The sequence below is a fragment of the Arabidopsis thaliana genome, chromosome 5 (genome assembly GCF_000001735.4).
Source record: "Arabidopsis thaliana chromosome 5, partial sequence".
In the NCBI taxonomy this organism is placed as follows: Eukaryota; Viridiplantae; Streptophyta; class Magnoliopsida; order Brassicales; family Brassicaceae; genus Arabidopsis; species Arabidopsis thaliana.
The window spans coordinates 3,418,554-3,444,645 of NC_003076.8; the positions used below are offsets into that span (position 1 = coordinate 3,418,554).

At 39.3% G+C, this 26,092-nt stretch overlaps 11 protein-coding genes, 1 long non-coding RNA gene and 1 pseudogene across 16 annotated transcripts; 6 read left to right on the forward strand and 7 right to left on the reverse strand.

The window, feature by feature from the left end:
* Positions 1–56: 56 nt before the first annotated feature.
* Positions 57–2,139, reverse strand: ER (enhancer of rudimentary protein). The gene is made up of 4 exons (NM_121119.3): positions 2,001–2,139; positions 1,642–1,747; positions 1,078–1,198; positions 57–443 (listed from the first exon to the last, which is right to left on the reverse strand). Exons 1-4 carry the CDS (start codon positions 2,001–2,003, stop codon positions 344–346), a joined length of 330 nt encoding a protein of 109 aa, NP_568240.1. The 5' UTR covers positions 2,004–2,139; the 3' UTR covers positions 57–343.
* Positions 2,140–2,146: 7 nt separating this feature from the next.
* Positions 2,147–4,746, reverse strand: AT5G10820 (Major facilitator superfamily protein). Its single transcript, NM_121120.4, has 4 exons — positions 3,954–4,746; positions 3,742–3,846; positions 3,368–3,538; positions 2,147–2,898 (listed from the first exon to the last, which is right to left on the reverse strand). The coding sequence occupies exons 1-4, from the start codon at positions 4,611–4,613 to the stop codon at positions 2,323–2,325; spliced, it is 1,512 nt and encodes a 503-aa protein (NP_196643.1). The 5' UTR covers positions 4,614–4,746; the 3' UTR covers positions 2,147–2,322.
* Positions 4,747–4,827: 81 nt separating this feature from the next.
* Positions 4,828–6,167, forward strand: AT5G10830 (S-adenosyl-L-methionine-dependent methyltransferases superfamily protein). Its single transcript, NM_121121.4, has 2 exons — positions 4,828–5,327; positions 5,461–6,167. Exons 1-2 carry the CDS (start codon positions 5,178–5,180, stop codon positions 6,094–6,096), a joined length of 786 nt encoding a protein of 261 aa, NP_196644.1. The 5' UTR covers positions 4,828–5,177; the 3' UTR covers positions 6,097–6,167.
* EMP1 (Endomembrane protein 70 protein family) lies at positions 6,135–9,344 on the reverse strand. The gene is made up of 7 exons (NM_121122.4): positions 9,107–9,344; positions 8,462–8,626; positions 8,250–8,359; positions 8,043–8,154; positions 7,847–7,959; positions 7,616–7,766; positions 6,135–7,514 (listed from the first exon to the last, which is right to left on the reverse strand). The coding sequence occupies exons 1-7, from the start codon at positions 9,242–9,244 to the stop codon at positions 6,357–6,359; spliced, it is 1,947 nt and encodes a 648-aa protein (NP_196645.2). The 5' UTR covers positions 9,245–9,344; the 3' UTR covers positions 6,135–6,356.
* On the forward strand, positions 6,378–6,976 carry AT5G01835. The gene has a single exon (NR_142550.1). It is a non-coding gene; the product is annotated as an other RNA (long non-coding RNA).
* A 261-nt stretch (positions 9,345–9,605) lies between the features above and the next one.
* On the forward strand, positions 9,606–10,271 carry AT5G10850 (annotated as a pseudogene; the record flags this gene model as incomplete). Its single annotated transcript has 1 exon — positions 9,606–10,271.
* A 17-nt stretch (positions 10,272–10,288) lies between these two features.
* CBSX3 (Cystathionine beta-synthase (CBS) family protein) lies at positions 10,289–11,939 on the reverse strand. The gene is made up of 6 exons (NM_121124.4): positions 11,803–11,939; positions 11,329–11,596; positions 11,167–11,248; positions 11,008–11,081; positions 10,866–10,926; positions 10,289–10,762 (listed from the first exon to the last, which is right to left on the reverse strand). The coding sequence occupies exons 2-6, from the start codon at positions 11,587–11,589 to the stop codon at positions 10,620–10,622; spliced, it is 621 nt and encodes a 206-aa protein (NP_196647.1). The 5' UTR covers positions 11,590–11,596; positions 11,803–11,939; the 3' UTR covers positions 10,289–10,619.
* A 4-nt stretch (positions 11,940–11,943) lies between these two features.
* Positions 11,944–13,915, reverse strand: CM2 (chorismate mutase 2). Its single transcript, NM_121125.3, has 6 exons — positions 13,831–13,915; positions 13,486–13,738; positions 12,873–12,959; positions 12,646–12,789; positions 12,467–12,559; positions 11,944–12,377 (listed from the first exon to the last, which is right to left on the reverse strand). The coding sequence occupies exons 2-6, from the start codon at positions 13,717–13,719 to the stop codon at positions 12,138–12,140; spliced, it is 798 nt and encodes a 265-aa protein (NP_196648.1). The 5' UTR covers positions 13,720–13,738; positions 13,831–13,915; the 3' UTR covers positions 11,944–12,137.
* Positions 13,916–14,139: 224 nt separating this feature from the next.
* Positions 14,140–15,314, forward strand: AT5G10880 (tRNA synthetase-related / tRNA ligase-like protein; the record flags this gene model as incomplete). Its single annotated transcript, NM_121126.1, has 3 exons — positions 14,140–14,313; positions 14,403–14,484; positions 14,641–15,314. 3 exons carry the CDS (start codon positions 14,140–14,142, stop codon positions 15,312–15,314), a joined length of 930 nt encoding a protein of 309 aa, NP_196649.1.
* Positions 15,189–16,734, reverse strand: AT5G10890 (myosin heavy chain-like protein). Of its 2 annotated transcripts, none has more exons than NM_001343140.1 (2): positions 16,400–16,734; positions 15,189–16,249 (listed from the first exon to the last, which is right to left on the reverse strand). In NM_001343140.1, the coding sequence occupies exons 1-2, from the start codon at positions 16,629–16,631 to the stop codon at positions 15,477–15,479; spliced, it is 1,005 nt and encodes a 334-aa protein (NP_001330090.1). In that variant the 5' UTR covers positions 16,632–16,734; the 3' UTR covers positions 15,189–15,476. The 2 variants fall into 2 exon arrangements, with proteins under 2 accessions (NP_001330090.1, NP_196650.1); NM_121127.2 differs by having other exon boundaries at positions 15,402–16,249; positions 16,400–16,629.
* Positions 16,735–17,395: 661 nt separating this feature from the next.
* Positions 17,396–20,831, reverse strand: AT5G10900 (Calcineurin-like metallo-phosphoesterase superfamily protein). 3 transcript variants are annotated; one of them, NM_001343141.1, is made up of 11 exons: positions 20,656–20,831; positions 20,372–20,535; positions 20,235–20,285; positions 19,555–20,160; positions 18,748–19,191; positions 18,514–18,654; positions 18,317–18,418; positions 18,044–18,247; positions 17,866–17,937; positions 17,763–17,783; positions 17,396–17,677 (listed from the first exon to the last, which is right to left on the reverse strand). In NM_001343141.1, exons 1-11 carry the CDS (start codon positions 20,666–20,668, stop codon positions 17,612–17,614), a joined length of 1,884 nt encoding a protein of 627 aa, NP_001331691.1. In that variant the 5' UTR covers positions 20,669–20,831; the 3' UTR covers positions 17,396–17,611. The 3 variants fall into 3 exon arrangements, with proteins under 3 accessions (NP_001331691.1, NP_001331692.1, NP_196651.1); NM_001343142.1 differs by having other exon boundaries at positions 18,044–18,202; positions 20,656–20,812; NM_121128.4 differs by having other exon boundaries at positions 17,763–17,937; positions 20,656–20,819.
* A 168-nt stretch (positions 20,832–20,999) lies between these two features.
* AT5G10910 (mraW methylase family protein) lies at positions 21,000–23,191 on the forward strand. The gene is made up of 5 exons (NM_121129.4): positions 21,000–21,418; positions 21,562–21,792; positions 21,875–21,943; positions 22,050–22,242; positions 22,537–23,191. Exons 1-5 carry the CDS (start codon positions 21,035–21,037, stop codon positions 22,962–22,964), a joined length of 1,305 nt encoding a protein of 434 aa, NP_196652.1. The 5' UTR covers positions 21,000–21,034; the 3' UTR covers positions 22,965–23,191.
* A 6-nt stretch (positions 23,192–23,197) lies between these two features.
* On the forward strand, positions 23,198–25,714 carry AT5G10920 (L-Aspartase-like family protein). Its single transcript, NM_121130.3, has 5 exons — positions 23,198–23,563; positions 23,684–24,064; positions 24,282–24,430; positions 24,542–24,998; positions 25,085–25,714. Exons 1-5 carry the CDS (start codon positions 23,252–23,254, stop codon positions 25,337–25,339), a joined length of 1,554 nt encoding a protein of 517 aa, NP_196653.1. The 5' UTR covers positions 23,198–23,251; the 3' UTR covers positions 25,340–25,714.
* The last annotated feature ends 378 nt before the right edge of the window (positions 25,715–26,092 follow it).

Genomic DNA, 26,092 nt, shown 5'->3' on the forward strand with positions numbered 1-26,092 from the left:
TTTTTTTGTTCACTTAAAATTTACAAATCTTATATCATCAGATTACTTATTAACAAAAAGATTACTTTATACGAAGTATGATATAATTTCTAGTCGAGGACGATTCAAAATATCTCATCAATTTGAGAAGAAGAATTTGATATAGAAACTAGAAATGAGCTTAAAATTTGGATAGCAAAGATACTTTTAGTGGCTAACACATCCAAGAGAACCACAACTCTTTCTATGCATATTAATTAATGTTACATTGGCAAATATATATAATAACGAGTGATGATGCTTTAAATGGCCTCTCTCAACATATGTTTCTTCAGGTAAGACAATTTCATATGATGCTTCTTCTTCATCTGCCTCCATTGGCAATTCTCTTCAGATGGTGAAATGCCTTCTGCTTAATCCATTGCCTGTCATATGGCAGATATGCACTTATCGAGTGGTCATAGCTGCAAAATGACCAGAGGATTTTGTTAGAAAATCATAAGAACATTGACAAATCCCTTCACGATTCACACGCAATAACCATCTTTTTAGGAAAATCATGATACTAATAATGATTCTTTACTTGTTTAATTAGCACCAAGCTATCAATGAACTTAGTAGCAAACTAGCAATTAAATGATCATTGACAGTTTTGTTATACAACATGGGAATCCTACTAATCTCTATAAACATTACTAGCAAGAGATTTCTATAATATCTACTGTGAACTTGCAAGTGGAGAACTAGTTAAGAACAAGATATATGCAGTTTATCGAATATTAAGAGAGAATTTCTGAAGAAAGTTTCTTTGCAAAAGAACAACTGTGCATGTGCCTGTTGCAGCTTTGAGTTTAAACATTCCTAAATGTTTTTAACGACTACCAAAACATCCAGGAATTCAAAAGAATGGTATGAGTGGGAACAGAATACTATTATTTAGAGGGAAAGAGTAAGAATAAACACAATTCATGCTCTTTATAGATGATGCAATGTGGATCCTCCTTTTAGTTTATGTAAAAATGTGAAAGGGTGATGTGAATTTGACAGTACCTGGAAGGACCTAAAGCATTTAAGAGAAGAGAAAGGGGCAAGACTTACACCAAAGCGCTCAAGTCAGCAAGACCATCAATAAAATTGTAAAGGTCAGCAATGTCATAGCTAATATTTCTGAGAGAAGGGTTAATTTCCTTCAACTTCCTTTCATATAAGCCGCAAATACCTGTTTACGACCAGAAAAAAATCAGCGTTGCAAGCTAAAAACTTATTGCTTCTACAAAACCAAAAACAAAAAAACAGCTTCCTTAATTCACTTAAACACTCGGAAGAGAGGTAATGAACTTAAGAAACCTACATTTCTTCTACATTGCTAATTCCTCCACTTTATTGAGCAAACAAGTTAGTAATCAAAATACAAACCACTTTATTACCACTTTATTACCGAGCAGACTCATCACACACTATATATCAATCAGCTTATAGCACTGGTACTAAAATCTGAACTTCCTAATAAGTCACAGAAATAGCTACAGAATTATATAATATACATGTCGTAATTCAAAATCATCCATCTTGTTGCCACAAAGATAAACCTCAACATAATCATAACCAAAGTCAACAATGAGTAGACTAGTTAGAGAATGATGATTCGAAATTAATAATTACCATCCATAGCTTGGCCTATAGAGTCATAGTCCATGAAAGTCCTCGTAGCTCTGCTCGGAGAATTCTGCAACAAGATGATTGTGTGCCTACTACTGTTGTGATTAGCCTACACAACAAAGAAGAAAGTTGATAATAGTCAGCTTATAAGAACTGAGACAATCAAAACAAGTTTGAATTTCCTTCTCTATGTTCCGTAAACTAACGAGAAATCATCAGAAACTGAGATTCAAACTGCGTAAGGAACGATATTCGAAAACCTAACACGATCTAACCAAAAGGATTTGCTCAAATTTCTTCGCGATTGACTAAGGAATCACTAAAACTACACAAAAGGAACGTTAGGAGAAGAAATCGATTACCATCTTCGAGTGATATTGTGACTTCGCTAGCAGAGTTTGAGGTTTAGACGACGAAGACGAGAAGAAGAAGAAGAAGTTTCACTGTTTGAGAGAGAAAAACGAATACTGTATAACCCAACAAGAGGGCAAAATCGTAAAATAACATAGGGTCTCTGTCGCTTAACATGTGACATCAGATATAGTACGACAAAACGGCATGTATTTCCTTTAAAATATGAAAAAACTACAAGCTGTTTCCATCTGATTAGTAGATTTTGTTTCTTTGAAATTGTTCATGTTAGGCATTTACTGTTCGAAATGTTTCATGTTATACAAAATAGCTTTACAGAAGCAAAAGTTTAATGTCGTCATCATCATCATCTTCTGATTGTTTCTTTGGCAACACATCAGAAGGTACAAGATCATCCAAATGATCGGAATCTGGAACGAGGAAAACGAAACACACAGTGACGAGTCTCAAAATATTCCTTATCAGAATCACGAGCCAGAGATTTCCGAAATCGTGTCTCGTGACACCAAAAGCGTGAAGAACAAACCCTCCACCCCATTTAGAAGCAAGCTGTCCAAAACTATCAATGCACATGAGGAAAGCAAAGAAGGTGCCTTCGATTCCCAGAGGACAAAGCCTTGTACTGAGAACCACCATGGGGATCCACCTGATCTTACTTATCATCTTCGTGAAAGATTCTTCGGTTATCACAAACAAGGAATCTGGTATCCCGAGAGTTAAGTTCCAGCGTTTGATGAAGACTAGATCAAGCATTCCTGAGAAGACGTATAGAAGTTGTGCAAAGAAGAGTATGTTCCTAAAGGAATAGCCTTTGAGCTTCTTGTGATATATGAGAACTCCAAACATAGATGCCAATGCCCCGACTGCATAGATTATTCCCACAAACTCCTGCATTTAGACCAAAATAAGCAAGTTTGAATCTAGCTCATAATTACATTATTGGATAAAGAATTTTATTAGCTTGTTCAGAAACTCCATAGCTTTATATGTCAATGTGACACTACCACACAATCATAATTTCAACACCATTTCATAAGGCATGCAGATATTCACAAACCTAAAGACAAGATTTTTCCTAGCTAAAATAGGCTTTCAAGAGAAGTGACTCCATGGAGATTAATATAAACCAGCGAAACAGTCTGAAATATGATTCACATAATATCATGACATACTACCACAGTGTCAATCTTGAGCTTGCGATCCATGGGAACCTGTTTTTGCTAGCTTCCCATGTCGTTTAGTAACTATACTGGTTCCTATGAACTCAATCTATATAAGACCCAAACTGTTTAACCACTATCTTTATTCTTTAAATCAAGATCTTTAAAAAGAGCTTCTTCAGGATTGTACAACCAACCTGGGAAAAGGCGGGCCCAGCTGTAGGATCAGTGTACCAGTAGAAGTGGCCTTCATGAGTGCTGATGTTGAGAGCTAAGGATATGAACATGTAAAGAGATGGCTTCCACACTTCAGGGTACTTTACTGTTTTGCACATTCCCTTCACCGCTACTCCTAAGCCATCTGTGTCCTGAAGAAAATTCAAACGATTGCTCAAGAGTTCGATCAAGATTCCAAGTCATGAGATAAAGTCAAGAGGCATGAATTTTCAATAATCCGGCAGAAACAAATAAAGACAAGGAAAATTTCTGTTTGGATTATTCTGCTGCGACGCCAATTCTGGTCACTTGTGAGAGAGATCAAAGGAGTTGAGATTACAGGCTAAGGCCTCACCTTTTTGGTCTTTTGTGTAGGAACAGTAGAAGATCTTTTCTCGTAGATGAAAAACCCAAGTATGACGATAGTTGCAGGCGAAAATGCTAATACCCCTAATGCTCCCTATATCAGAAAAAACAAAACAGAAAAACGAGATTTCAAGTTTCTAATCTCGATATCTAAAGGGAACACGTCCTGAAAACGTGACTAAAAAGGTGTAAAGGCTCAACCTGAGGTCCAAGCTGGTGAACGAAGACTCCACTAGTTGCGTATCCAACCAAAGCGCCAGCAGATGAACAAACCATACAAAGGCTCTGTATATCAGGAGCCAAAGATCGGATATTGATGCTGTTTGTTGCTATACACGCATCAATCACCACATCTGCAATGGCCATAGCTGCAGAGACACCTAAGAGGCAGCTCAAAGCCAAAGCAGCGGGCAACTTACCAAGAACAACAATAGCAATCGCAGATACCAAACCAAGAACACCAGAAACTACAAAATACGGCTTTCTTTTGTAACCTTTGATAGGGAACACATCGGTGAAGAGACCCCAAATGGGTCTCATGACCCATGGAATGTAATATAACCCCATGTAAAGCTGCACAACCGATGGCTGCACTTGCTGGACATCTTTCCAGTAATAGTCTGTGACGACTTTGAATATCGAACCAGAGAACCCTTGGTTTACACCGTACACAAGGACCACACCTAGCACGAAGCTCAGGTTTAGCCTAGAACTCAGCATTTGTAACCATTGGAAGGGCTGAATTAGAACTGAGACGACAGCGTTTCTTCTTGCTTTTGTCTTGATCTCAGAATGATCTGAAATTGGTTTTAGGAGAGGTTTATCGTCTGAGAAGAATTTCTCAGTTTCTAGTGTTTCCATGGTGTTGACTGTTTAGGAGATGAACATTGGATCTGAAATCAAAATATCGAGAGCAAGAGCCTTTAATCGTTATTTTCAATGTAAAGGAAATGCCTTTTAGACTTTCAAAAAGGTTTAGACATTCACACACGAGGAAAAACAAAAGATATATTATAAAGTTTCCCACTTGACAATGACATTTACCTTGTTGACTTTGTAAGCAATGACGTCTTTCTTCAACTACCAGTCTGAAATTCTACAAAAACGAAACCAAATCGCTTTATTAGCCAAAATTCACAAACTCGATAGTATGATTGACAGATCTTGAAAGCAAAAAGAGAAAGTCAAATGTTTCATCTTCCCACCGAAACTCAAAAATCCTAATCAACATCAACAAACACCTAAACAATTACTTCAAAATCCAATTAAAAAATAGAGAAGGAAAGCGATATGCTGCTTCGTTGGAGGTCATTATCTTTGAGATTCCCACAAGCTAAAAAGACTACTATATATGACTAGAGAGTCATGGCTAGACACTAATCAGAAAAAAGAGAGAAAGAAAAGAAGAAGCAAAACAGAGAGAAAATGGCAGGATTGTTTGATAAACAAGCCGATCTATACCTTGACGCCAGACCTAATTACCCCTCTGAGTGGTTCTCGAAGCTCGCTGATCTCACCGATCACCACGGTTTAGCCTGGGATGCTGCCACCGGAAATGGCCAAGCAGCTCTCGCCGTCAGTATTTGATGCTCATAAATTTTTATAGAGCTTCAAACTTAGATTTAACAGATTTAGCTTCTTGCTCGTAAATGATCACAACAACATGCATCAGATCTTGGATTTGACAAATTTCGCCTCCATTTTGCAGGTTGCAGAGCATTACGAGAGTGTCGTAGCAACGGACGTGAGTGAATCGCAGCTGAAGCTAGCAACGCCACATCCGAAAATCAATTATCGCCATACGCCGACGTCAATGACCGACGACGAGCTAGTGGAATTAATCGGAGGAGAAAACTCAGTGGATCTAATCACGGTCGCCCAAGGCGTACACTGGTTCGATCTCCCTAGGTTCTACTCAGTGGCCACACGACTCCTCCGTAAACCAGGCGGAATCATCGCTGTCTGGGGATACAACGACGTCATAGTGAGTCCAGAGTTCGACGCCGTCCAGTATCGGCTCCACGCCACAACGCTGCCGTTTTGGAAGTATCCGTACATTCAGCACATCTTCGATTCGTACGAAGCATTGCCGTTTCCTTTCGAAAATGTTGGGATGGGATCAGAAGGGGAGCCATTAAAGCTGGAGATGCCTAAAACGACGTCGTTTGAAGGGATCATAAGGATGTTTAAATCATGGTCGGCCATCGTCACGGCGAGAGAGAAAGGCGTCGAGTTGTTACCGGAGAGTTTGGTGAGAGAGCTTGAAACCGCTTGGGGAGGTTCTGATCTGGTTCGTTCCGTCGTTTACAAAGCTTTTATGATTGCAGGAAAAGTTAGAGTTTGATATCACCAAACCATGATTGATTGTTGTTCTCATTTGAGTTTATTTATAAAAATTGGTTATATTGCAAAAATTCTCAGAAAGTGTTGTTATTTGACAAATCAAACAAAATACACTCTATTACATATATTAAAATCTCTTTTGGTATGCAACAAAATAGAACCTAAAATGCAACAAAACCGATTTTAAAAAGAAAAATAAGATAAACTATGATCACCTTTTCTTCTTTGTTTCCTTAATCGCCATGATGATCATCATATCCTCTAATCGATCTTAACAGAGGAATAGATGAGCCTTGTGAACCAGAGACAAGCATAGAACCCTATTGTTCCTGTGAGCACAAAAAATGCGTAGGAGGCGATGAGCATGTACCCAAAGTAAAGCATCGCAGAGACCAGTTTGGTGATCTGAAGCTTTGTGAAGAAGTAGAACGTGGCATAGAGGAAGAGGTAGAGAGCTGATGAGCCTGATGTGAGGTATGATCTCCACCACCAAAGGTAGTCCTCACTGCAAAGCTGGAAGTAGCAGAGTACTACGGTTATCTCGGCGCAAGTCACAATGAGGATTACAAAGACGAGGAAGAGGAACCCAAAGATGTAGTAGAACTGGTTGAGCCAGATGGATGTGAGGATGAAGAAGAGCTCGATGAAGACTGCACCAAACGGTAAGATTCCTCCAATGAGGATTGAGAAAACCGGGTTCATGTACCAAGCTTGCTCTGGGATTTGCCTCGGGATTTTGTTGGTTTTCACTGGGTCATCAGCCGCTGGCTTCTTGAACCCAATGTAACCCCCAACAAAGACGAGAGGAACTGAGATGCCAAACCAGAGGAAGATCAAGGCGAACATTGTTCCAAAGGGGACAGCCCCAGATGACTTCTGTCCCCAGATGAGAGCGTTTAGGACAAAGAAGATTGCTGACACAACTGCAGGAAACAAGAAGGCTGTTCTGAAAGCGATTCTCTTCCACTCTGTTCCTTTGAACATTTTGTAGAGACGTGAAGAGGCGTAACCAGCAAAGAGTCCCATGAAGACCCAGAGCAAGAGCATTGCAGTCATCAGACCACCCCGATTGGAAGGGGAGAGAAATCCGAGCATGGCGAAGATCATTGTGACAAATACCATGCCTAGACACTGGACCCCTGTTCCAACATAGACGCAGAGCAGATCAGAATTGGTAGGAAGTCTGAAAACATCACCATGGACAAGCTTCCATCCTGTCTCTTCTTGAGCTTCTTCTTGAGTCTCGAGCTCGTTGTATCGTGAAATGTCACGGTAAAGGGTCCTCAGCATTATCATTGCCACCATACCAGATAGGAATAGGACGATCATCAGAGAATTGACGATAGAGAACCAGTGGATTTGGTTATCACTCATCAGAAGATAAGTATCCCATCTAGATGCCCACTTCACTTCACTTTCCTGGACAGAAACAGAAGAGGAAATCAGAAAAACTATTGAAAACAAGAATTCATGAAATTTTTTTAAGACACAAACCGCAGATTACTTAAGAAAAAACTTGCCTGGAAATCGACGTCATATGTGAAGATAATCTCCTTCTTTTGTTCAACTTCTTGAGGGGTAGCCGAGCTAACGACCAGGCGTTTCGTGTGAGGATCACAAGTCGTCAGACGGGTCTTCTCACTCCACTCTCCCTCATACTCATGCTTCACACTACAAATCAACGGAGGGAATATCAGTTCTGAATGACAGGGGATCCCAAGAGACATTCAAATTATGAACAAGAACTGCACCTGTAAGGTTTAACCTCAAATCCCACGATTCTTGCAGCATCAGTTTGGATATCTCTGTGATAGCGGACTGTAAATGCCAAGTGATTGTGCATAAAGAACTTCTGCTCTTTGCTCTGCGTATGCAAAAACAAAATTAGAAAATCGAACGATCTAGCATGAATTCCATTTAGTGTCTTAACAATTAAAACCTACTTACCCCCTCGTACTGGCCTTTAAGACCAACATGATAACCAAGCTGATAAACAACAGAGGGAGAACCCTGGTCGACTCTTTCAATTGGAACAACCAGAGGAAGGTTGTCGAGGATCCTAACACAGACCAGAAACACTTATAATAAAACTGACAGAGAAAAGCATGTTCTTCATACAAATAATCAAAGAAAAGTGCCTGTATTTGGTCTTACATGTTGACCCGGTACTCATCATCGATCTTTTCTTTAAACGCTTTAGCTGTCTTGGCATCAAGAGTGACCCGGCCGAGAATATTGCACATTTGTGCCTCCCGCATTTTAAACTGCAATTGTTTCAGCCCCGCAAGGGTTAGAGTTAAATCACAGACATAATATTTTTGACAGCCTGATGAATTACAAAATTAAAAATTGAATACGAGACTAACCGAGTATGGGGCATTCTCAATCCGGTCACCCCGAAGCACTTCTCCAAGATTCTCAGTACTGTCCACAATCTTGCTAGGGCGACAAAAAGGAAGGGAGTAATACGAGTATGGAAGCTGAGTCTTTATGGAAGTTAATTTATTCACTTTCACCTTCAGCTCATCACCCTGCAACATACAAGAAAACAAGACTCAAAATTTGAATATGATTTTGAAGTGAAACATGCAAGTCTACTTTGATTGAGACTCGTCATATAACATGCAGGACCGACATTGCCCTTGTACCCATAACTTGGATTTCGTAGTAATGGCAAGCGAATCAAGAGCGAGAGATCACTAAGAACCTAACAAAGGTAATCAAAATTACAGCGAATAAGGCTAATCCAGAAGAATAAATATCGATATAGCTCGCCTAAGACGCTACATTGTTCAGATCGAGAGATTAGTGAAGCGGAAATGAAGTGAAATCACCAATTCTATTAGAAAAATAGCTAAACCAAAAGTCGGTGCATCAGCACTCCAACTCTCACTATCTCTAGCTTTCTCGGGAATCAAGAACGGATTAATCCTAGCGGAAATCGAAACGCAGATCCAGGAGATCCAAATCAGATCTAAAAGCCTAGAAGCACAAATTCGAAACGTTTTTACCTTCTCGAAATCCTGAGGAGCAACACCTGGGAGATAGAATGAGTGAGCTCCATGGATGAAGAGCAGAAAAATCAAAGCGATCGCGCATCCAGAAGATTCCAATATTCTTCTACTGCTCCTCAGAAACTCCATAGCCATGGCTGTTCCACACGAAGGAAGAAAATAACCAGATCTGAAGCTACGCTACAGTTGTATTTGACTCTTATACGCTTCGAGACTCGAGACCAAGACCCGCCTCTAATTGTGATTTAATACTTCCCGGTTTATTTTTCCGGTTTGGCTCGTTTATGTTTGATCCTTATCAACCATTAATAATTCACCACGTCACTACGCATGAAGTCTTTCTACGAGCTATAAGCCTACATAACCAATGGGCCTAACTCGATAAGCCCACCCTAGGATAAACCAATCCGATAAACCATGATTAATTAAAGTCAATCAAGATTTTTAAGCATTTGCTATACATTTTTAAGATTGTGTTAAAATGTGGTCTCAATATAATCGATAGAGAGAAAATGGGCGACGCCGCCGGAGGCTTGAGATCTGAAACGCAAGATGTGACCATGACGGACCTAGGAGAGAAAGGTCATTCTCCGGGAGACCCTCCTGATGCACCGGGTTCGTGGGTGAAGAAAGTGGTGGGGGGACATTTAGGTGGTATCCTAAATCCGAATGATATCTTAGATGATGAGTTTGTGTCTGAGCAAATGACACTGGAGTTCCCTGATGGTGAGGATGGAGAACCAGTGATAACAATTGGCAGTGAGGTATTGGCGGCGATGAATGGTTTGTTGAAGAACAGCTTGATCGTGAAAGTGCCCGGGCGTAACATGACAATATCAGCATTAAGTAGAAAGCTTCGAGAGATGTGGAAACCACGAGGAGCAATGTCTGTTGTGGATCTCCCTCGTAAGTTTTTCATGATTCGGTTCGAAGCGGAGGAGGAATACATGGCAGCGTTGACAGGAGGTCCATGGAGGGCGTTTGATCGCTATCTCATGGTGCAAGCTTGGTCACCGGAGTTTGATCCCTTGAGAGACGATATTGTGACCACACCATAATCGATTTGATTTGAAGAAAATCTATCGTTTTATATTTTGCCTTGGTTTACTTGTTTGTATTCAAAGAATTGGTTTACTTGTTAAGATATTTTTCATGGTCCAAAGACACGGAAACTTTGTACCGAAATCAAATTTTCAAAGTAATTCTATTATTTCATAACACACATGGATACTTGACGCAAGATTTGATAACAAAAACAAACATCATATCTTTCATAAAGAGATCAGAGTTTTTGGTTTTATTCTCTTGCTAAGTAAGCGCAAGAAGAGAAGCAGCACAAGGCCTTAGTTTTGACAAGTTAAACAACGAAACAACACAAAACATCAAACACAACAACAACAACAATAACAACGAGGACTGCATATTTACACTGATCTGGAAGCTTTTCAGATTCAGCAGCACAAGACCAGACGACACAACAGGGAACTCTTTTCTTTCCATTATTCAAGATCTAGTAACCTCCCTGAATATACGCATTTAGGCGTTGAAGCTCCTCTCTATGCTCATGAACCACTGCACGGACAACATCTCCTATGGACACCATTCCAATCATGCCCTTGTCTTTGATTACCGGAATATGCCTGATTCGGTTATCTGTACATTACAAAAACACAAACCCGCATTTTTATTTGCTTCAGTAGGTTTTAAACCCAAAAGCTTGTATCTTTAGTGGAAAAATATCAAGTTGTCTGCTTACCTGTCATCAGTTGCATAGCACGCAAGACCTTGGTCTCCGGTGTCACAGTGATAAGCTTATTCTGCAATTGCCAGTTCACAGATCCAGTCAGTTTCAATCCACAAAAGCAAAAAAAAAATCGTACAATCGTGCATTTACATACCTCTTCAGTCATAATGTCTCCAACTTTTGTTGATTTGGATGATCTCCCTTGCACAATGATCTTCCGTAGATAATCTAGAGAAATCACAATGCCGAAAAGTGAATCACACATACCACAAGACACAACAAAAAAATTATTAATGATTAGATCTAATTTTACCTCTCTCTGTAATGATACCAGCAAGAGCTTGTTGCTCACCAGGTTTCACAACCACCAAGGCACCAACATTGTGTTGTGTCATCTAAACAAAATCAAACACAATCAATTCCAAATCCACATCGAGATATCTAAAAAAGGAAAAAGAGAGTAGTATAAGCATACGGATTTAACAGCATCATAAACAGTGTCATCAGTAGTACACCAAAGCCAAGATCCATCAGCACTTTTGCCTTTGGATTTCATGACATCGGAAATAGTTGTGCTCTCGAATCCAGATTCCTCCATACGTGCAGGTTGAGTTGATTCAGAGCGTGAACAAAACACAGAAGGCTGAATCGCCGGGTTAATCACACGGAGATGTTGCAGCACAGAGCCTTTCACAACATTTCCACCGGAGACGAAGGATCGAATCACACCTTGCATCTTTCAACTGTCAACAACCAAATAATCAGTTCCTCAAAACGAGATCTATAAAATCAAGAGCTAAAAGAACGAGTCTAATGAAACTAGATCGAAAAGAGAATGATCCTAATTCTTAAACCGAGTGTATTTGATCAACAAATCCTAAAATGGAAAGTTTCCTCAATCAGATTCAGTAAAAAGCATCAGAGATAGTGAAGAAGGAGAGATTCAGACCTGAGATTAGAGAAGAAGAAGAGATCGTAGTGGAGCTTGAGGTTGAGCTTGAAAACCCTAGAGAATGGGGAAGAGACAGCTGACCAGAGAGAGTTGAGTGGAGAGTTTTTTGAAGGGTTCTCTAATGGATAATCATCAAATATATAAATAAACGATTTTCGATAGCGAAATACTGGCGACTTTTTTCTTTTCCTTAAAATATCTTACAAAATTTAAAATAGTGATGACTGTGTTGCTTCATTCAATTATTCTATCATATCCTGACAAATATCAACAGGCCCACTTAAAAACTTAAGGCCCACTTTAACAGGGCCAGATTTGGATACAAATAATATTCAATCGAGACGACGTAGAAGATACTCAACCTCAACGAGCTTAGTGAGAGGGATAAGCCATTCCCCGTAGATGCGAGAGGCAAGCAATGGATCCACTTTATACTTCTTCTTACTCTCATCGCCATAGCCAGAGTTGAATTTTACTTCTTGTCCAAACGTTTCTGCTTTCTTCTGCACTCTCTTCTTAACCATTTCTTCTACTTTCTCAAACGTCAACAGCTTCATCAAAGCCTCTCTATCCTACAGTCGAAAATCAAACGATTATGGTGTGAATCATATCATTTTAAAACCACAGTGAAACAGAATCCACAATGTGACACTAAGTTTACCTGAGCGCGAATCGCAGGCTCGTAATCTTGTGGAGCATCTCTGAATTTGACCTCAGCTACAAATTTACCGTAGTGAATCCTTCTCGAAAGAGCCTTACACAAGATCAAACATATCAGATCAGACATCATTAGCCAAAAGTAGAGCTGATTTTGTTATGTATACTCAATCATCTCCTTACTTGTAAACAGGCGAGATCACTAGCAGCAGTTGATGGATAGTTGCCATCATCGCCAGGTTTGACAAACAAAGGAAGCAATTCTTTAAAGTAAATATCCCAGATTTGTTTGTTAATGTTAACAGATAGAGCCTTAGGGTGCAAAGCCTAATCAAGAGAAAGAAAAGTACTGTTAGACTAAAGCATTCAGAGTTCTAAGAAAAATGCTCAAGACTTTACTACATACATACCGATGGATATTTGTGCGTAGGAAAAACCGAGTGAGGAATGTTCTCAAGGAAGAAAGGATTCTCTTCCGGGTATTCATATCTTCCTACCTATATAATATACACATACACATAAGGTTTTCAAGTAAACCAATGAACAAACATATAGGCTCAATATCCAGAAACTTAAGAATATATATAAACCAATGAGATGAATATATTAATGAAATAAGACTTTCAGACATTATAAAAATAGAAAACAATAGTCCTCCATTTCCAATCTCCACATATAATGAGGTTTTCATAAGGAAATCTCGTATACATATGATAAAGTCGGAGCCTTTTATTGGCAGATTCGCACTCAAATCAAAACAAGAAGTTATCACACAATGAGATTATACAGGCAAAGCCAAGTTATCATCTTTTGCAATGGAGGAGACACATAGCAAACAAAAGGCATGCTAATTCAAGAATCCAGGCTTATTAAAACCTCAATCAAGTTGACTTGTAGCTTACTTTCTGCTAATTTCATGGAACAATCTAAAACAATGCTATACCAAAACCGAATCAAACGAAGCATTGATATCTCTGTATCTAATTTTAGCAAAAGGATCAGTTTTTAAAATGGGAAGCAAACCTTAGCTTGGATGATTTCTGTCTCTCTGACGAAAAACTCAGTGAGAGAAGAGAAACTTCCAGAATCTAGACAACGAGATTCCTCGAAAGCAGGAGAATTGAGTGGAAACTTAGCTCTCTCGATCAAGCTGAAGACGATGGTGTCTTCTTGCCTAATCAACGATTCTCTGATTAAGTCAAGACTCAGTACATTGGAACAACCAGAACCCGAATCCGATTCGAAGACTCTTGCCATGCCGCTTCAACTGTATCCCCTGCTTGATGGTGTATAAGTAAGCAAACAATTCATTCATAGAAACTATAGAGATGAGCAATTGTGAATGACGAAAGTCAAAGGACTTATTACCTGGAAATATGAAGCTTTCTTCTTCTTCTTCCTCAATGCTAAAGTGTTTTGGACCTTTTTGCATAGATTGCTTCCTCAATCAAGGAAAACAGAAACAAAAAAAAACGAAAGCGTTGAAATCAAAACAAGATCCACATCCGATGATTTGGGCCCAACTATATTCACCGACTGGCCCATAAAGAATTATTATATCTTCTCACAATAGCTGGGGTTTATTTGTATTGTTCTGAATTATTTTTCTGGCTTACGCTCTAAGGTTGTGTGACAAGTCAAGCAATTCCTCGAGAAGCCTCTAGGAAAGTGAAAGAGATGGTGAAAGAAACTCGTCTTGGAATCACTGCAAAGAAAGATGAAGATTTTGGGAAGTGGTATTCCGAGGCTTGTAGATTTGGTGAATTGGTTGAATACTACGAGTCTGTAAAGGGATGCTACATTCTCAAGCCATCAGGCATCAGCGATGAATATTTGGAACGTTATACGAACGTTCTTCAACGCTGAGATTGAGAAGATGAAAGTGGATGAATACTATTTCCCGATGTTTGTAACACGTGATTCTCTTGAGAAGGAGAAAGACCACACTCAAGGGTTTGCTCCAGAGGTTGCTTGGGTTACAAGAGCTGGTGGATAAGAGGACACAGGGACCTCCCTTTGAAGGTTAACCAGTGGGCTAATGTTACGTTGTTAGATGGGAGTTTAGCGACCCTACCCCATTTATCAGGAGCCGTGAGTTCCTTTGGCAAGAAGGACACACTGATTTTGCTACCAAAGAAGAGGCTGATGAGGAGGTGCTTGATGTTTGAACATCTACAGCCGCGTGTATGACTCATGGAGATGACAAAGGTTTAGTATTCCCTCCTAAAGTGGCACCTGTTCAAGTTGTTGTAATCCATGTTCCCATCAAAGGCGCTGCTGATTATCAAGAACTTTGTGATGCTTGTGAAGCTGTTGAATCCACCTTGCTTGGGGCTGGAATCCGTGCTGAAGCAGATATACGCGACAACTATTCTTGCGGATGGAAGTATGCGGATCAAGAACTAACGGGTGTTCCTTTGAGAATTGAAACTGGACCTAGAGATTTGGCCAATGATCAGGTGAGGATAGTGACGCGTGACAATGGAGCTAAGATGGATGTCAAGAGAGGGGATTTGATTGAACAAGTTAAGGACTTGCTAGAGAAAATCCAGAGTAACCTCTATGATGTGGCAAAGAGAAAGGTTGAAGAATGTACTCAAAAGGTTGAAACTTGGGATGAATTTGTGGAAGCTTTGAGCCAAAAGAAACTGATTTTAGCTCCATGGTGTGATAAGGTTGAAGTGGAGAAGGATGTGAAGAGGCGTACCAGAGGTGATGAAACAGGAGGAGGAGGAGGAGGAGCTAAGACTCTATGTACTCCTCTTGAGCAGCCTGAACTAGGAGAAGAGACTCTATGCTTTGCATCAGGAAAGCCAGCCAAGAAGTGGAGCTACTGGGGAAGAAGTTACTAAGCTCTATGCTTTTATGATGTCATGACCAAATTGGTACTCATATCTCTCTACTGATTACATTGGAATGAATTGAGAAAATCCATTAATAAACATGTTGCATTTTCACAAAAGTTACATACTCTGTTTTTTACATTTTGTAATGAAATATGAAACACCAAATTCTCACCTTGAGAGAGGGTAAGGATGAGTTCGAGAGCTGTGAGTGATTCTAGAAGGTTCTGGAATACGTTCAGAGACTATATAAGCAGTGTCTTTCCACCAAGAAGCTTCTGTCTCTTTCAAATGAAGTCTTTGTTTAGCATCATCCAATGCAATCTCTAACTCCTTTATCTCCTCTTGTTGTCTTGTCTCCATGAGCTCGTATAGTCTTCTCTCCAGCTCATACGGACACACTCCTTGTTGTTCCTCCACTAGTCCTGGACACACATGTCCCAATCTTAATCCTTCTGCATCTTCACTAACCTCCTGGTTATGACCAATCTGAAGAAGCTCAAACTCAGCTTCAAGTTCAGCTTCAAGCTGATCCATCTCACCTCCAGAATCATTCTCTAGCTTATATACGTAATGTGACAACGACCCTTCACCTCCAACACTCATAGATGTCTGTATGATCTGTGGAGAGTAATAGTGATCAGTAGACGATTCAGGGCCATCAACAACATCACTTGTGGCGGAATACGCAGAGGTTTCAGTTTTCTCTAGCTGTTTTCGCCTCAATTCATTGTTGTGAAACTCTAAAAACTTGTGTATATCGTTACGTAACTCGACAAACTCTTGCTGTTTTTGCCTCAGTTCTTCGTTTCGACATTCCAAAAACTTGTCTAAATCGTTACGTAGCTCAACGATCTTGTGAATCTCTTGTCTACCAGTAGCAATCAAATGTATCAAATAACAACTCATGCCAATGCTGAACAAAAATTCCCTTCTTTGCAATTCTACAAGACCAAAAGTTATAATTAGGAGACAATTAGATTAATGAAACTGATCTATTACAATTCAGTTCACACATAAAACAATCTTAGTTCTTCAAATTGGAATCTACTATGATCGTTTTCGAATTCGACGAGACCAAACAAAATTGTTACCGGAAGGGATCGTTGGTGGCGGCGAATCTGAAAATTGGCCAACTCTATGATGATCATCCTCCGAGGAAGTTCTGATCCTCACCGTGTCAGAGTCTCTCACCCTTGGTTCCGCCATAGGTGTCTTTTTTCCTTTGACCTTCCCCTGTGGGGAGAGCCATCGAGACACGATTCTCCGTGGCGACGGACATCTGATCCGGATGCATCCTGCTCTCACTCCTACACCGTCATCCATCGGAGGATTCAAAATTCGATCGTTAAGGAGAAGAGAATCGAAGGAAAGAGAAAGGTATTTAAATGAGAGATCAGAATCGGGATTGAAGAAAGAGAGAGAGAGAGAGAGAGACAGGAATGTTATTAATGAGAATCACGAGAAACAGAGTGTTCTTTCGACTTCGATCTCCAAATAAAAACAAAACAAAAAAAGCGTTTGGAGGGAAACTTTTGAATTTTTGGAAAGTCTTTAAATGCCAATCACCTCTCCTTTTCCCAATTTATAACAAAATCTTTAGTTATTGGTATGTGACTAAAATCTATGTATAATAATTGGTATAATTCATTCACTCTTTTTTTCTTTTCTCTTGACAAGTAATTCATTTTTTACTTAAATTTAGTGATTTTAGGTCAAAAGTATGTTTAGAGATCAAAATAAAGCATATTGAGAGTTCTTTTAGCCATAAATGGTAAACGCGTAACGTTGACCAAATGAAATGGCAATGAAGTAATATATTCACTTTTTTTAACGGCCAGTCAGTATTGTAGACCATTTATGAATTTTACCAAAAATATCGTTGGGAAAAGACCATAATAAATTCGAGACAAGTGTAGTGGTACTACTCATTTGTTTGAATAAGAATCTTCAGTTTGAATTTGCCTTTTCCCAAGTTAATTCTCGATGTAGTAAGCAGCTGGTCATTACCTTTTTGACAGAGAGCAATTTGTAAAAACAATGCAATTCTGATTGATAAAGTTACAAAAAAAAATCTCAACAATACGATCAGCACAAGGTAGTTTTCATTCTCAAAGCAAATGTATGTTTTTTTTTTTCTTTTCTTGTTTTGAGAAAAAAATGAATTGATATTAATAAATAATAACGAAAAGCTAAACCAACAAGTATTACAGTGTACAGTTGATTTCTACAGTAGTAAAGTAAATTGGAGAACAAAAGAAAAATACAAACTACGAGCAAAATATTTGGGTTTGGGTCTCAGTAGGTCAGAGCGAAGATGACATTTGGCTTATGACCTCCAATGTAGCTTTCGTCTTCGTTAAATGATCCATCTACGTTTGTTCAAAACACTCTTTATTAATTCATCTTACAATCCTTTTTAAAGATAAAAATATGTTTAAAAGCTTGTTGGCTTACCAATTCTTTCTCGCGATTGTCCTACGAAAACACACAAATCTAAGGGTCAGTCTTTTACACGTGTTTGTCAAGATACGAAAAAAGGGTTTATATGTATTTATACCCTTGTTTGAATCTCCTGTTTTAGAGCGCTTATGAGTCTAAACAAGTAGTCGTAGTTGGATTTGTGAGGCTCCTGCAATCATCAGTCATACAAAAATCATCATAAACCATCAATATAATCATACAATAATCACAATTATCAGCATAAACCATCAATGATGTTTATATAATGTTATTACCTGGATGTTGTCGGGAAGAGGAAGACCTTCAAAGACTTGAGGAGGCTCTCGAAGTTGAAGGATCTGACTCGGGTCATTTGGCAAAGGAACGGTCCATGAAGGCGGATTAGAAATCCCCATTGATGCAAAACCGTGTCCTGTTCTATTTTCCCACATTTGCTGTTGTTGAGTTGAAGATCCATCACTTATGATTTGATGTTGTAACTATGAAAGAAAACACAAGAATAAGCCTAAGAGCAATGCTAAAAAAGTCACAAGTTTCCAGTTTCTTACCCTTGGGACATTTTCGACTGTGTAAGAAACAAATACGGGCTCTGTGAAGTTGGGAGGCTCAAGAACCGCATATGCGCCTTCATTTTCATAGTTTCTTGAACCCTGATAGCAAAAATAACAAGAAAAACCAGTTGGAAAAGTAACAGAATATGTAGCATTTGGACTCTGTTTGTTGTAAAAGTGCCAAGGGAAATGACCTGTGAGAACATTGAAGCACTGAAGACTGTGCAAAGCTTTCCAGATTCTACTTCATGATCTATTGAGTAACCGCTTAGCATGTTTCCCATGTCTTCTCGATCTGCTCGTGCATCGGGGCCTTCATGCGATCTAATAATCATCTAAGATGGAAAACAAACCGATTAAGTTTGTAAATAAACAACTGGAATATCAGTCAATTTGGAGAGCAGTTTTTACCCAAGTTATACACTTACCTTTAAGTTTGATTGTTGTAGAAAAGTCTCGGTGCAATCGGCTCCCCAAAGAAGTCCCTTGTAATTGCTTTCGCTCAGACCATCAGCCATCCATGGACATGACCATAAAACATGGTTAAGAGTTATATTCTCGTCATCGTTCTCACCAGCTTGTCTCCTCTCAATCTTGTCAAGTTCCTCTAAAGAACCTAACAACAAAGATGGATTCGGGCTCTCTTCGTGGACCCCACAACTTTGAAAGAGACCTCCATGAGTTGTGTAGACGCTATTTGATATGACTGATGCCAAAGGTAACATTTTAAAACAATCGATACACTTGGAGTATAACATTGGACCGTGCTCACCGTATCTATCACATATATCTTTCAGGAAATCAAGCTCTTCTGCAGAAACTCTTGTTTCAGAGCTTCCTCGAAGTAAAATTACATTCTCAGGCATCATAATCTGTAGTTAGAAACAGCAACTATCGATCAGATGGGAACAAGGTGTCATACTGTCATGAATTAAGACAGTAAAACAGATAGAATGAAAGAAAACATATCAAGGGCCTTAATCCTAATGCTTTCATGCTAATATTAAGCAAACTCATGTTGATTATTCTATTTGTGATACACAGAAAACAAATTTGATGCCGTCAACTTCAACAATCCAGAGTTTAGCTCTAAGACCAATGCTTCAGCACGATAAAGCTTCTTTACAATTTAAAAGACAAAGCATGGGAGACTCCAAACACTTCAAGTTAACGTTGTATCACAAAAAAAATCTAAAAAAAAAGAAGGGAAACAAGTAATGAAGCTATATATGTACCTTCCAAGCTAAGAGAACCAGGAACACTTCTAGGCTCCAAGAACCTCGACCAATGTAATTACCGTTGAATACAAAGCATTGATTCTGTGAAGGCCTTCCTGATTGATCAAAGATTTTGAGGAGATCGTGTAACTGACCGTGGAGATCTCCAACCACAATCACTCTAGAATCCTCACTACAGCCATTGATTTTAACACAATTGGCTTCTTTTTCTAGAATCTGCGAAGCACAATCCACCAGAGAAACAGCCACAGAATGTGGCAATATCAACGAGAACTCGGAAACCGAGTTCTTCCATGTGGACTGGTTTAGCAAACCCATCAAAGTCTCAACCCATTCAAGAGTTAGCTGTGACTCTAAAGGCCAAGAGATTGGCTCCAAAACAATGTCACCAAAATCCCCACCATCTCCGTTTCCCAAATAAATCTCCATTTCGATTGGCTCAGTCATGTCCTCTAGATGATCAACAGTTTCTGGTTCGTATTTTCTACTACCCATTCCTTGTACGCTTGCTATCATCCTGGTCACTTGTTGCTTCTCTTGATCATCCAATGTCTCATATTGAAACCCACGAAGAGACTTTAAAGAACGGTCTGAGTTACTCACCTGCACAAAATTCAAACTTTTAATCGATTTGTGGTTCACATTTAATGCTTCACCAAATAAAGATGTGTACTTACCACTTGCTTTAGAACCGAACACAGTATTCGAGTTACACTATTCTCCGGATCCTGAAACAAAGATTGTAAATTTGACGTTAAGGGTAATAAGCAAAACAGTGAGAGATGCTAAAAAACATGGAGACTGAATTGTTTACTTTAAGAAAGTCTCGATCAGCACCACGTCGAGATATTTCTTTCAACATAAGCAGAGTACGCAGTTGCTTATAGTTCTTCATTCTCGTCGTTTTAACCGCACTTAGCTTCAAGAATGCGAATTTGCAAGCTTCAAGCTTCGAGTCTAAAACCCTTTTCGAAATTTCTACAGAAAAACCAGTCAAATGTTATTACATTACTGGTTTTTGCACGGACACAGAGAAATTTGTCATGGAGATGAGCCAAATCAAATTGACTTTATAATATCAATCGAAGAAACAGTTACCTGGAGGCGGCATATCGAAAGATTTGAAATTTACACGGTGAGATTGACAGTTCGGTGCGGTCGTCGGCACAGTTCCGGCGTCGATGTCGATTACAACCGCCGCTTCACCACCGAGAAACGAGCGTTTTCGTGTTAACTTCTTGCCGGTTCTAGGGCAAAGAAACCACGCGCATTTCGCTGCTTAGAAAGCGAAAAGGATGTTGTTTCATTAATATTGGGCCGGCCCATATTTAAAAGGCCCAAACTGAAAAACAAACACAGTCTTCTCAGTTCTCTCTGGAGTCTCTGAGATTTGTGATTGACCAAACCGGTATAATCAGTACTTCCGATAAACCCACAACAATGGCGAAAGAGAAGGCATGAGAAGAAGAAGCTTTTAATGGCGGGAGTGATTAGGGCTAAGCAGCTGTTTCTATGCTCGTCGATTCTCTCGAGCAACAACAATAAGGTTCTATCACGCCTTCCTCGGCGTAGTATCAATGTAATTGCGGGAAATCTCAATTCGAGCGAGACTAAGAAGAAGGAGAAAGAGAAGAGGAAGAGGAGGAAAGAGATTGAGGTGGAAAAAGCTACTGCGGAAGCAGTGGTCAATAAGGAAAAGAGAAGGACACGGTCGAGCAGAGGGTATGAACTCGCCGACGGTGACGAAGTTCCGTCCTCACATGTGCCTGTGATGCTCGGAGAGGTTCTTGACATTTTCTCTTCCGTTCGCTTGCGAAGTTTCGTTGATTGTACTCTTGGCGCAGCTGGTCACTCTTCTTCTGTAAGTTTCTTCTTCATTGTTGATTAATTAGCTCAAATTAGGATGAACACATTCTTGTGCTTTAGATGTTTCTTTGCTATTGAAGAATTTTTGTCGACGTTAGGATATGTAAATGGATTGTGAATCTGTAATTTGTGTTTCAGATCATTCAAAGCCACTCTGAATTGAAGAATTTTGTTGGAATGGATGTTGATCCTGTGGCAAGGAAACTGGGACACTTTCATATTGATTCGCTCATGCATCCAACTTTGAAGGCTTCTATAGTGTTGAAGAACTTCAAATACATCAAATCTGTGATTGCTGATACGCAACCGGAGTTGTTAGATGTAGGTGTTGATGGTATTCTTATGGACCTGGGAATGTCATCTATGCAGGTACATTTTGTGATTTTCACATGCAACTGTTTCTTTTTCCTTGTATTGTTTGCATCACTCACCTATGCTTGTATCCCCACAGGTAAACAATCCTGAAAGAGGGTTTAGTGTTCTTCAAGAGGGACCTCTTGATATGCGTATGGATCCTCAGGTGAGGGTACTTATATCTCCTTGTAGTATAATGAACCTGAGGGTTTTTGAATCTCTTGGAATTTCTGCTGAAATTTTGTTATAACCTATCCACTGACATGTGACAGGCGACTCTAACAGCAGAAGATATAGTGAATTCGTGGCCAGAATCTGAACTGGGAAGAGTTCTACGGGATTATGGCGAAGAAAGCAATTGGTATTTACTTCAAAATAGAATTGTTAAGGCTCGACTTAATGGCGGGTTACATTCTACTGGTGAACTGGTGGATCTCATTCGGGGTACGTCACCAGCAAGCAGAGGTATGTCTATCTATCTTTCGATTCTCTTTTCTTCTTTTTGCTTCTGTGCTAGTAATTTATATTGGGATTTCTTGATTTGCATTTGCATCTCAATGCGAGTTTTAGTTAGTGTTCCTAGTTAAAGATTTGGTTGCCAGGTACAAAACACAGAAGAGTAAGCAACTATTAATGAGTGATCCGAAACAAGATCATGAAAACATTAGACATTTTTGAGTTTTCACAGTTGACAGCAAAGTTGAAGAAGATAATCCTTTTTAATCTTTAATACTTCGACTTTCGTTTGAAATGTTGTAGGAGGCAGACAAGGCTGGATAAAGACAGCAACACGTGTGTTTCAAGGCCTAAGGATTGCAGTGAACGACGAACTCAAGACACTACAAAACTCACTCTACTCATCATTCGATGTTCTCGCTCCAGGTGGGAGACTAGCAGTTATCTCCTTTCACAGTCTGGAGGATCGGGTTGTAAAACAAACGTTCCTCGACATCTTAGGGTTTCAAAGAGAAGAGATCAACGGAGAGGGAAGTAGTGTAAAACCGGAAAGGCAAATCGAAGAAAGAGTAGAGAAGGAATTAAAAGAGAAAGAAGAGTGGATCAAACAGACAGTAATAGCGTCGAAAGGAGTAATACTGACAAAGAGACCAATAACACCTTCAGAGGAAGAGGAAAGACTGAATCGCAGAGCAAGAAGTGCTAAGTTAAGAGTGATTCAGAAGTTGTGATTACTTTATGAAATGTTTTTTTAGTTGACAATCAAAATTTCAAAGCTCTAACTAAGCTTTCATTCAAAATAGTCGAGGTTTTTAGAAAAGAAAGTTAGGAACAGGGAAACAGAAGAGGATTGATCCAATAATAGTTGAACCAAAACCAATTAAACCAAACGGAATAGTGTTCAATTTTCGAACCAGACCGGTTAAAATGCATAAGTAAGTGTGTGTCGTCGTCGCCGCAAAAACCCAGTTGGAGCTCGAAACCCTTCTTCATCTTCTTCTTCTCCTCCACCTAACCAATGGGAGCAATTGATCTCTCTTTCTCACAGAGTCTTCTCTTCTCTTCGTCGCGTTCCAATCTTTCCTCCTCCACACACCGTTCCGTCTCTTTTTTGCCGCCGGGAAGCAAGTCACGGTGTCTGCCGCCGTTGCGTTCAATGAGTCATGACGACGACACGGCCTCAAAGGAGGTGAAGCTATGGGGTGGAAGGTTCGAAGAGAGTGTCACTGAGAAAGTGGAGAAGTTCACTGAGTCAATTTCATTTGATAAGGTTCTCTACAAGCAGGACATTATGGGTAGCAAAGCTCATGCTTCAATGCTTGCTCACCAGGTTTTACATTTGCTTTTACTTTATGCATTTTCTTAATTTCTTAATTCAGTTGTGATTCTATGTCTTCTAAGTAATGCAAATTTGTAAAGTCAGGACATTTTTGGTTATTTGTTCTTACAGGGGCTAATAACTGATAGCGATAAAGATAGCATTTTGAGAGGTCTTGATGATATTGAGAGACAAATTGAAGCAAATAAGTTTGAATGGAGGACTGATCGAGAAGATGTGCATATGAACATTGAAGCAGCTCTTACTGATCTTATTGGTGAACCTGCAAAGAAACTTCATACTGCAAGGAGCAGAAATGACCAAGTTGCTACTGACTTCAGGCTTTGGTGTCGTGATGCTATCGATACAATTATTGTCAAAATCAGAAATCTTCAGAGAGCACTTGTTGAACTGGCTTTGAAGAATGAGGCTTTGATTGTTCCTGGTTATACTCATCTTCAAAGAGCTCAGCCTGTTTTACTCCCACACGTTCTCTTAACTTTTGTAGAGCAGGTTTGGAATTTCTACTTTGTTTAATTTTTGGTTTTCTGTTACATCGTTTTGTTTAGTTTCTGGTTATGTTATAAAATTGAGCAGCACTCTAATTTGCTTTATGAGGTTCATCTTTTAGATACTATGTCCTCCTTTTCCTGCCTCAGAACATTGTAGGGTTCTTACATTTACTTAGGATTTTACTTTCTTAGCTGGTATTTTGGTTCATGTATGGCAGCTCGAACGTGATGCTGGTCGTTATGTGGACTGTCGAGCAAGGCTAAATTTCTCCCCCCTGGGAGCTTGTGCTTTGGCTGGAACTGGTCTGCCTATTGATAGGTTTATGACTGCAAATGCTCTTGGATTTACCGAACCAATGAGAAACAGGTATGTTCCTAGTTCTTATATTGGTTGCATCAACTCTCTCTAATTATATGTCTTTCTCTTTTGTTTTATGGTTTCTCATTTATTAACTCTTTTCTCCTCTGTTTCAACTAGTATCGATGCAGTCTCAGACCGAGACTTCGTGCTGGAGTTCTTATATACAAATGCCAACACCGGTATTCATTTATCACGGCTTGGAGAAGAGTGGGTACTGTGGGCTTCCGAGGAGTTTGGGTTCATGACTCCAAGTGATTCTGTGTCAACCGGAAGTAGTATAATGCCACAGAAGAAAAATCCAGACCCAATGGAACTTGTCAGAGGAAAATCCGCAAGAGTCATAGGCGATCTGGTCACTGTCTTAACACTGTGCAAAGGACTTCCCCTTGCTTACAACAGAGATTTTCAAGAAGACAAAGAGCCGATGTTCGATAGTACCAAGACAATAATGGGAATGATCGATGTATCTGCAGAATTTGCTCAGAATGTTACATTCAACGAAGACAGAATCAAGAAAAGTCTTCCCGCAGGACATCTTGATGCGACTACTCTCGCTGATTATCTTGTGAAGAAGGTAATGTGGTTTTTATTTATCATATCTTCCATTTTTGTAACTGAAGTCAGAAAGATAAATACTGTTTTGGTTTTTTGATTTCCCAGGGGATGCCTTTTAGGTCATCTCATGACATAGTTGGAAAACTAGTTGGAGTTTGCGTCTCAAAAGGCTGTGAACTTCAGAACTTAAGTCTTGAAGAGATGAAAAAGCTGAGCCCTGTGTTTGAAGAAGATGTGTTTGGATTTTTGGGGGTTGAAAATTCAGTCAATAAGTTCAGTTCCTATGGGTCAACAGGATCAAACTGTGTTGCTGAGCAACTTGGCTACTGGGTCAACAAGCTCAACATTACTTCCACCTGATCCGGACCAAACCATTAGCAAAAGATTTGATGACGTTTGTGTAATTTTCATATTTATTGAGGATTTTTGTCGTTAATACCAGGAAGATTTCAAGCAACATGTTGCAGCGGTTTGAGAAGACCCACAAACAAAATAAGTTTTGTAATATTTGAAATCGAGATAATGTGGAAGAGTTTGGTATTCTTCTCATTTCAATGCTCTCTACAATATCAATCTTTTTATATTCTACAATGAGAAGAAGATTAACTCCAAACTTGTGGATATTTGCCCAAAGCTTAAGAAGTTGGATCAAGGGAAGTGCATTGGAGTTAGGTTGTGATTTGAACATGTCTTTAAATTTCAAGAATACTTTGTCAATGCAGACTTCAATTTTCATTTGAGTTTTTTGAATTTTTGTTTTCTTCTTTTTCAAACCCAATTATTGTTCAGAAATACAACAACAAAAACTAGTGGATTGCATTTGGATGTGATTTTTTTTGAACATGGGGGAGGACCACACATGACATGACACACCCTCTTCCTTAGGAGGTGCAACATCTGTTACAACTTACAATATCCTTTTTATGTTCCAAACAAAATGTCATCCTCCATTTTATTATGACCAAACATAAAGTGACACAAATACGTACCAGTAATAACCTCATTGGTGTTTCTCTTCTCCTAAAATAGTTAAATCTAATCTTAACAAAAAACACTCGATTTAATACTATCCATTTGATGTTGGTGGAGTCACTTTCTGACTGTGACACAACC

Bases quoted from the DNA above. Each gene is read 5' to 3' on its own strand.
- AT5G10910 (NM_121129.4), top strand. From the start codon at position 21,035: ATGGCGGGAGTGATTAGGGCTAAGCAGCTGTTTCTATGCTCGTCGATT. The intron at 21,419-21,561 runs GTAAGTTTCTTC...TTTGTGTTTCAG, and splicing joins CAGCTGGTCACTCTTCTTCT to ATCATTCAAAGCCACTCTGA. The intron at 21,793-21,874 runs GTACATTTTGTG...GTATCCCCACAG, and splicing joins TGGGAATGTCATCTATGCAG to GTAAACAATCCTGAAAGAGG.
- AT5G10820 (NM_121120.4), bottom strand. From the start codon at position 4,613: ATGGAAACACTAGAAACTGAGAAATTCTTCTCAGACGATAAACCTCTC. The intron at 3,847-3,953 runs GTTGAGCCTTTA...TTTCTGATATAG, and splicing joins TTCACCAGCTTGGACCTCAG to GGAGCATTAGGGGTATTAGC. The intron at 3,539-3,741 runs GTGAGGCCTTAG...AATTTTCTTCAG, and splicing joins CTACACAAAAGACCAAAAAG to GACACAGATGGCTTAGGAGT.
- AT5G10900 (NM_001343141.1), bottom strand. The intron at 18,655-18,747 runs GTAAGTGTATAA...TTTCCATCTTAG, and splicing joins TACAACAATCAAACTTAAAG to ATGATTATTAGATCGCATGA. The intron at 17,938-18,043 runs GTAATAACATTA...TGATGATTGCAG, and splicing joins CTCTTCCCGACAACATCCAG to GAGCCTCACAAATCCAACTA.
- EMP1 (NM_121122.4), bottom strand. From the start codon at position 9,244: ATGGCTATGGAGTTTCTGAGGAGCAGTAGAAGAATATTGGAATCTTCT. The intron at 8,627-9,106 runs GTAAAAACGTTT...TGTATGTTGCAG, and splicing joins CTCCTCAGGATTTCGAGAAG to GGTGATGAGCTGAAGGTGAA. The intron at 8,360-8,461 runs GTTAGTCTCGTA...AAACAATTGCAG, and splicing joins TTGAGAATGCCCCATACTCG to TTTAAAATGCGGGAGGCACA.
- AT5G10830 (NM_121121.4), top strand. From the start codon at position 5,178: ATGGCAGGATTGTTTGATAAACAAGCCGATCTATACCTTGACGCCAGA. The intron at 5,328-5,460 runs GTCAGTATTTGA...TCCATTTTGCAG, and splicing joins ATGGCCAAGCAGCTCTCGCC to GTTGCAGAGCATTACGAGAG.
- CBSX3 (NM_121124.4), bottom strand. From the start codon at position 11,589: ATGCAAGGTGTGATTCGATCCTTCGTCTCCGGTGGAAATGTTGTGAAA. The intron at 10,927-11,007 runs GTATGTAAATGC...TGGCAATTGCAG, and splicing joins GAGACATTATGACTGAAGAG to AATAAGCTTATCACTGTGAC. The intron at 10,763-10,865 runs GTAAGCAGACAA...TGTAATGTACAG, and splicing joins TGCTATGCAACTGATGACAG to ATAACCGAATCAGGCATATT.
- ER (NM_121119.3), bottom strand. The intron at 1,199-1,641 runs GTAATTATTAAT...GGTCGTAAACAG, and splicing joins TATAGGCCAAGCTATGGATG to GTATTTGCGGCTTATATGAA. The intron at 444-1,077 runs GTAAGTCTTGCC...GTCATTTTGCAG, and splicing joins GCTGACTTGAGCGCTTTGGT to CTATGACCACTCGATAAGTG.
- CM2 (NM_121125.3), bottom strand. From the start codon at position 13,719: ATGGCAAGAGTCTTCGAATCGGATTCGGGTTCTGGTTGTTCCAATGTA. The intron at 12,790-12,872 runs GTATGTATGTAG...TCTCTTGATTAG, and splicing joins CTACGCACAAATATCCATCG to GCTTTGCACCCTAAGGCTCT. The intron at 12,560-12,645 runs GTAAGGAGATGA...ATCTTGTGTAAG, and splicing joins GTGATCTCGCCTGTTTACAA to GCTCTTTCGAGAAGGATTCA.
- AT5G10890 (NM_001343140.1), bottom strand. From the start codon at position 16,631: ATGGATGACGGTGTAGGAGTGAGAGCAGGATGCATCCGGATCAGATGT. The intron at 16,250-16,399 runs GTAACAATTTTG...TTGGTCTTGTAG, and splicing joins GCCACCAACGATCCCTTCCG to AATTGCAAAGAAGGGAATTT.
- AT5G10920 (NM_121130.3), top strand. From the start codon at position 23,252: ATGGGAGCAATTGATCTCTCTTTCTCACAGAGTCTTCTCTTCTCTTCG. The intron at 23,564-23,683 runs GTTTTACATTTG...TTGTTCTTACAG, and splicing joins CTTCAATGCTTGCTCACCAG to GGGCTAATAACTGATAGCGA. The intron at 24,999-25,084 runs GTAATGTGGTTT...TTGATTTCCCAG, and splicing joins CTGATTATCTTGTGAAGAAG to GGGATGCCTTTTAGGTCATC.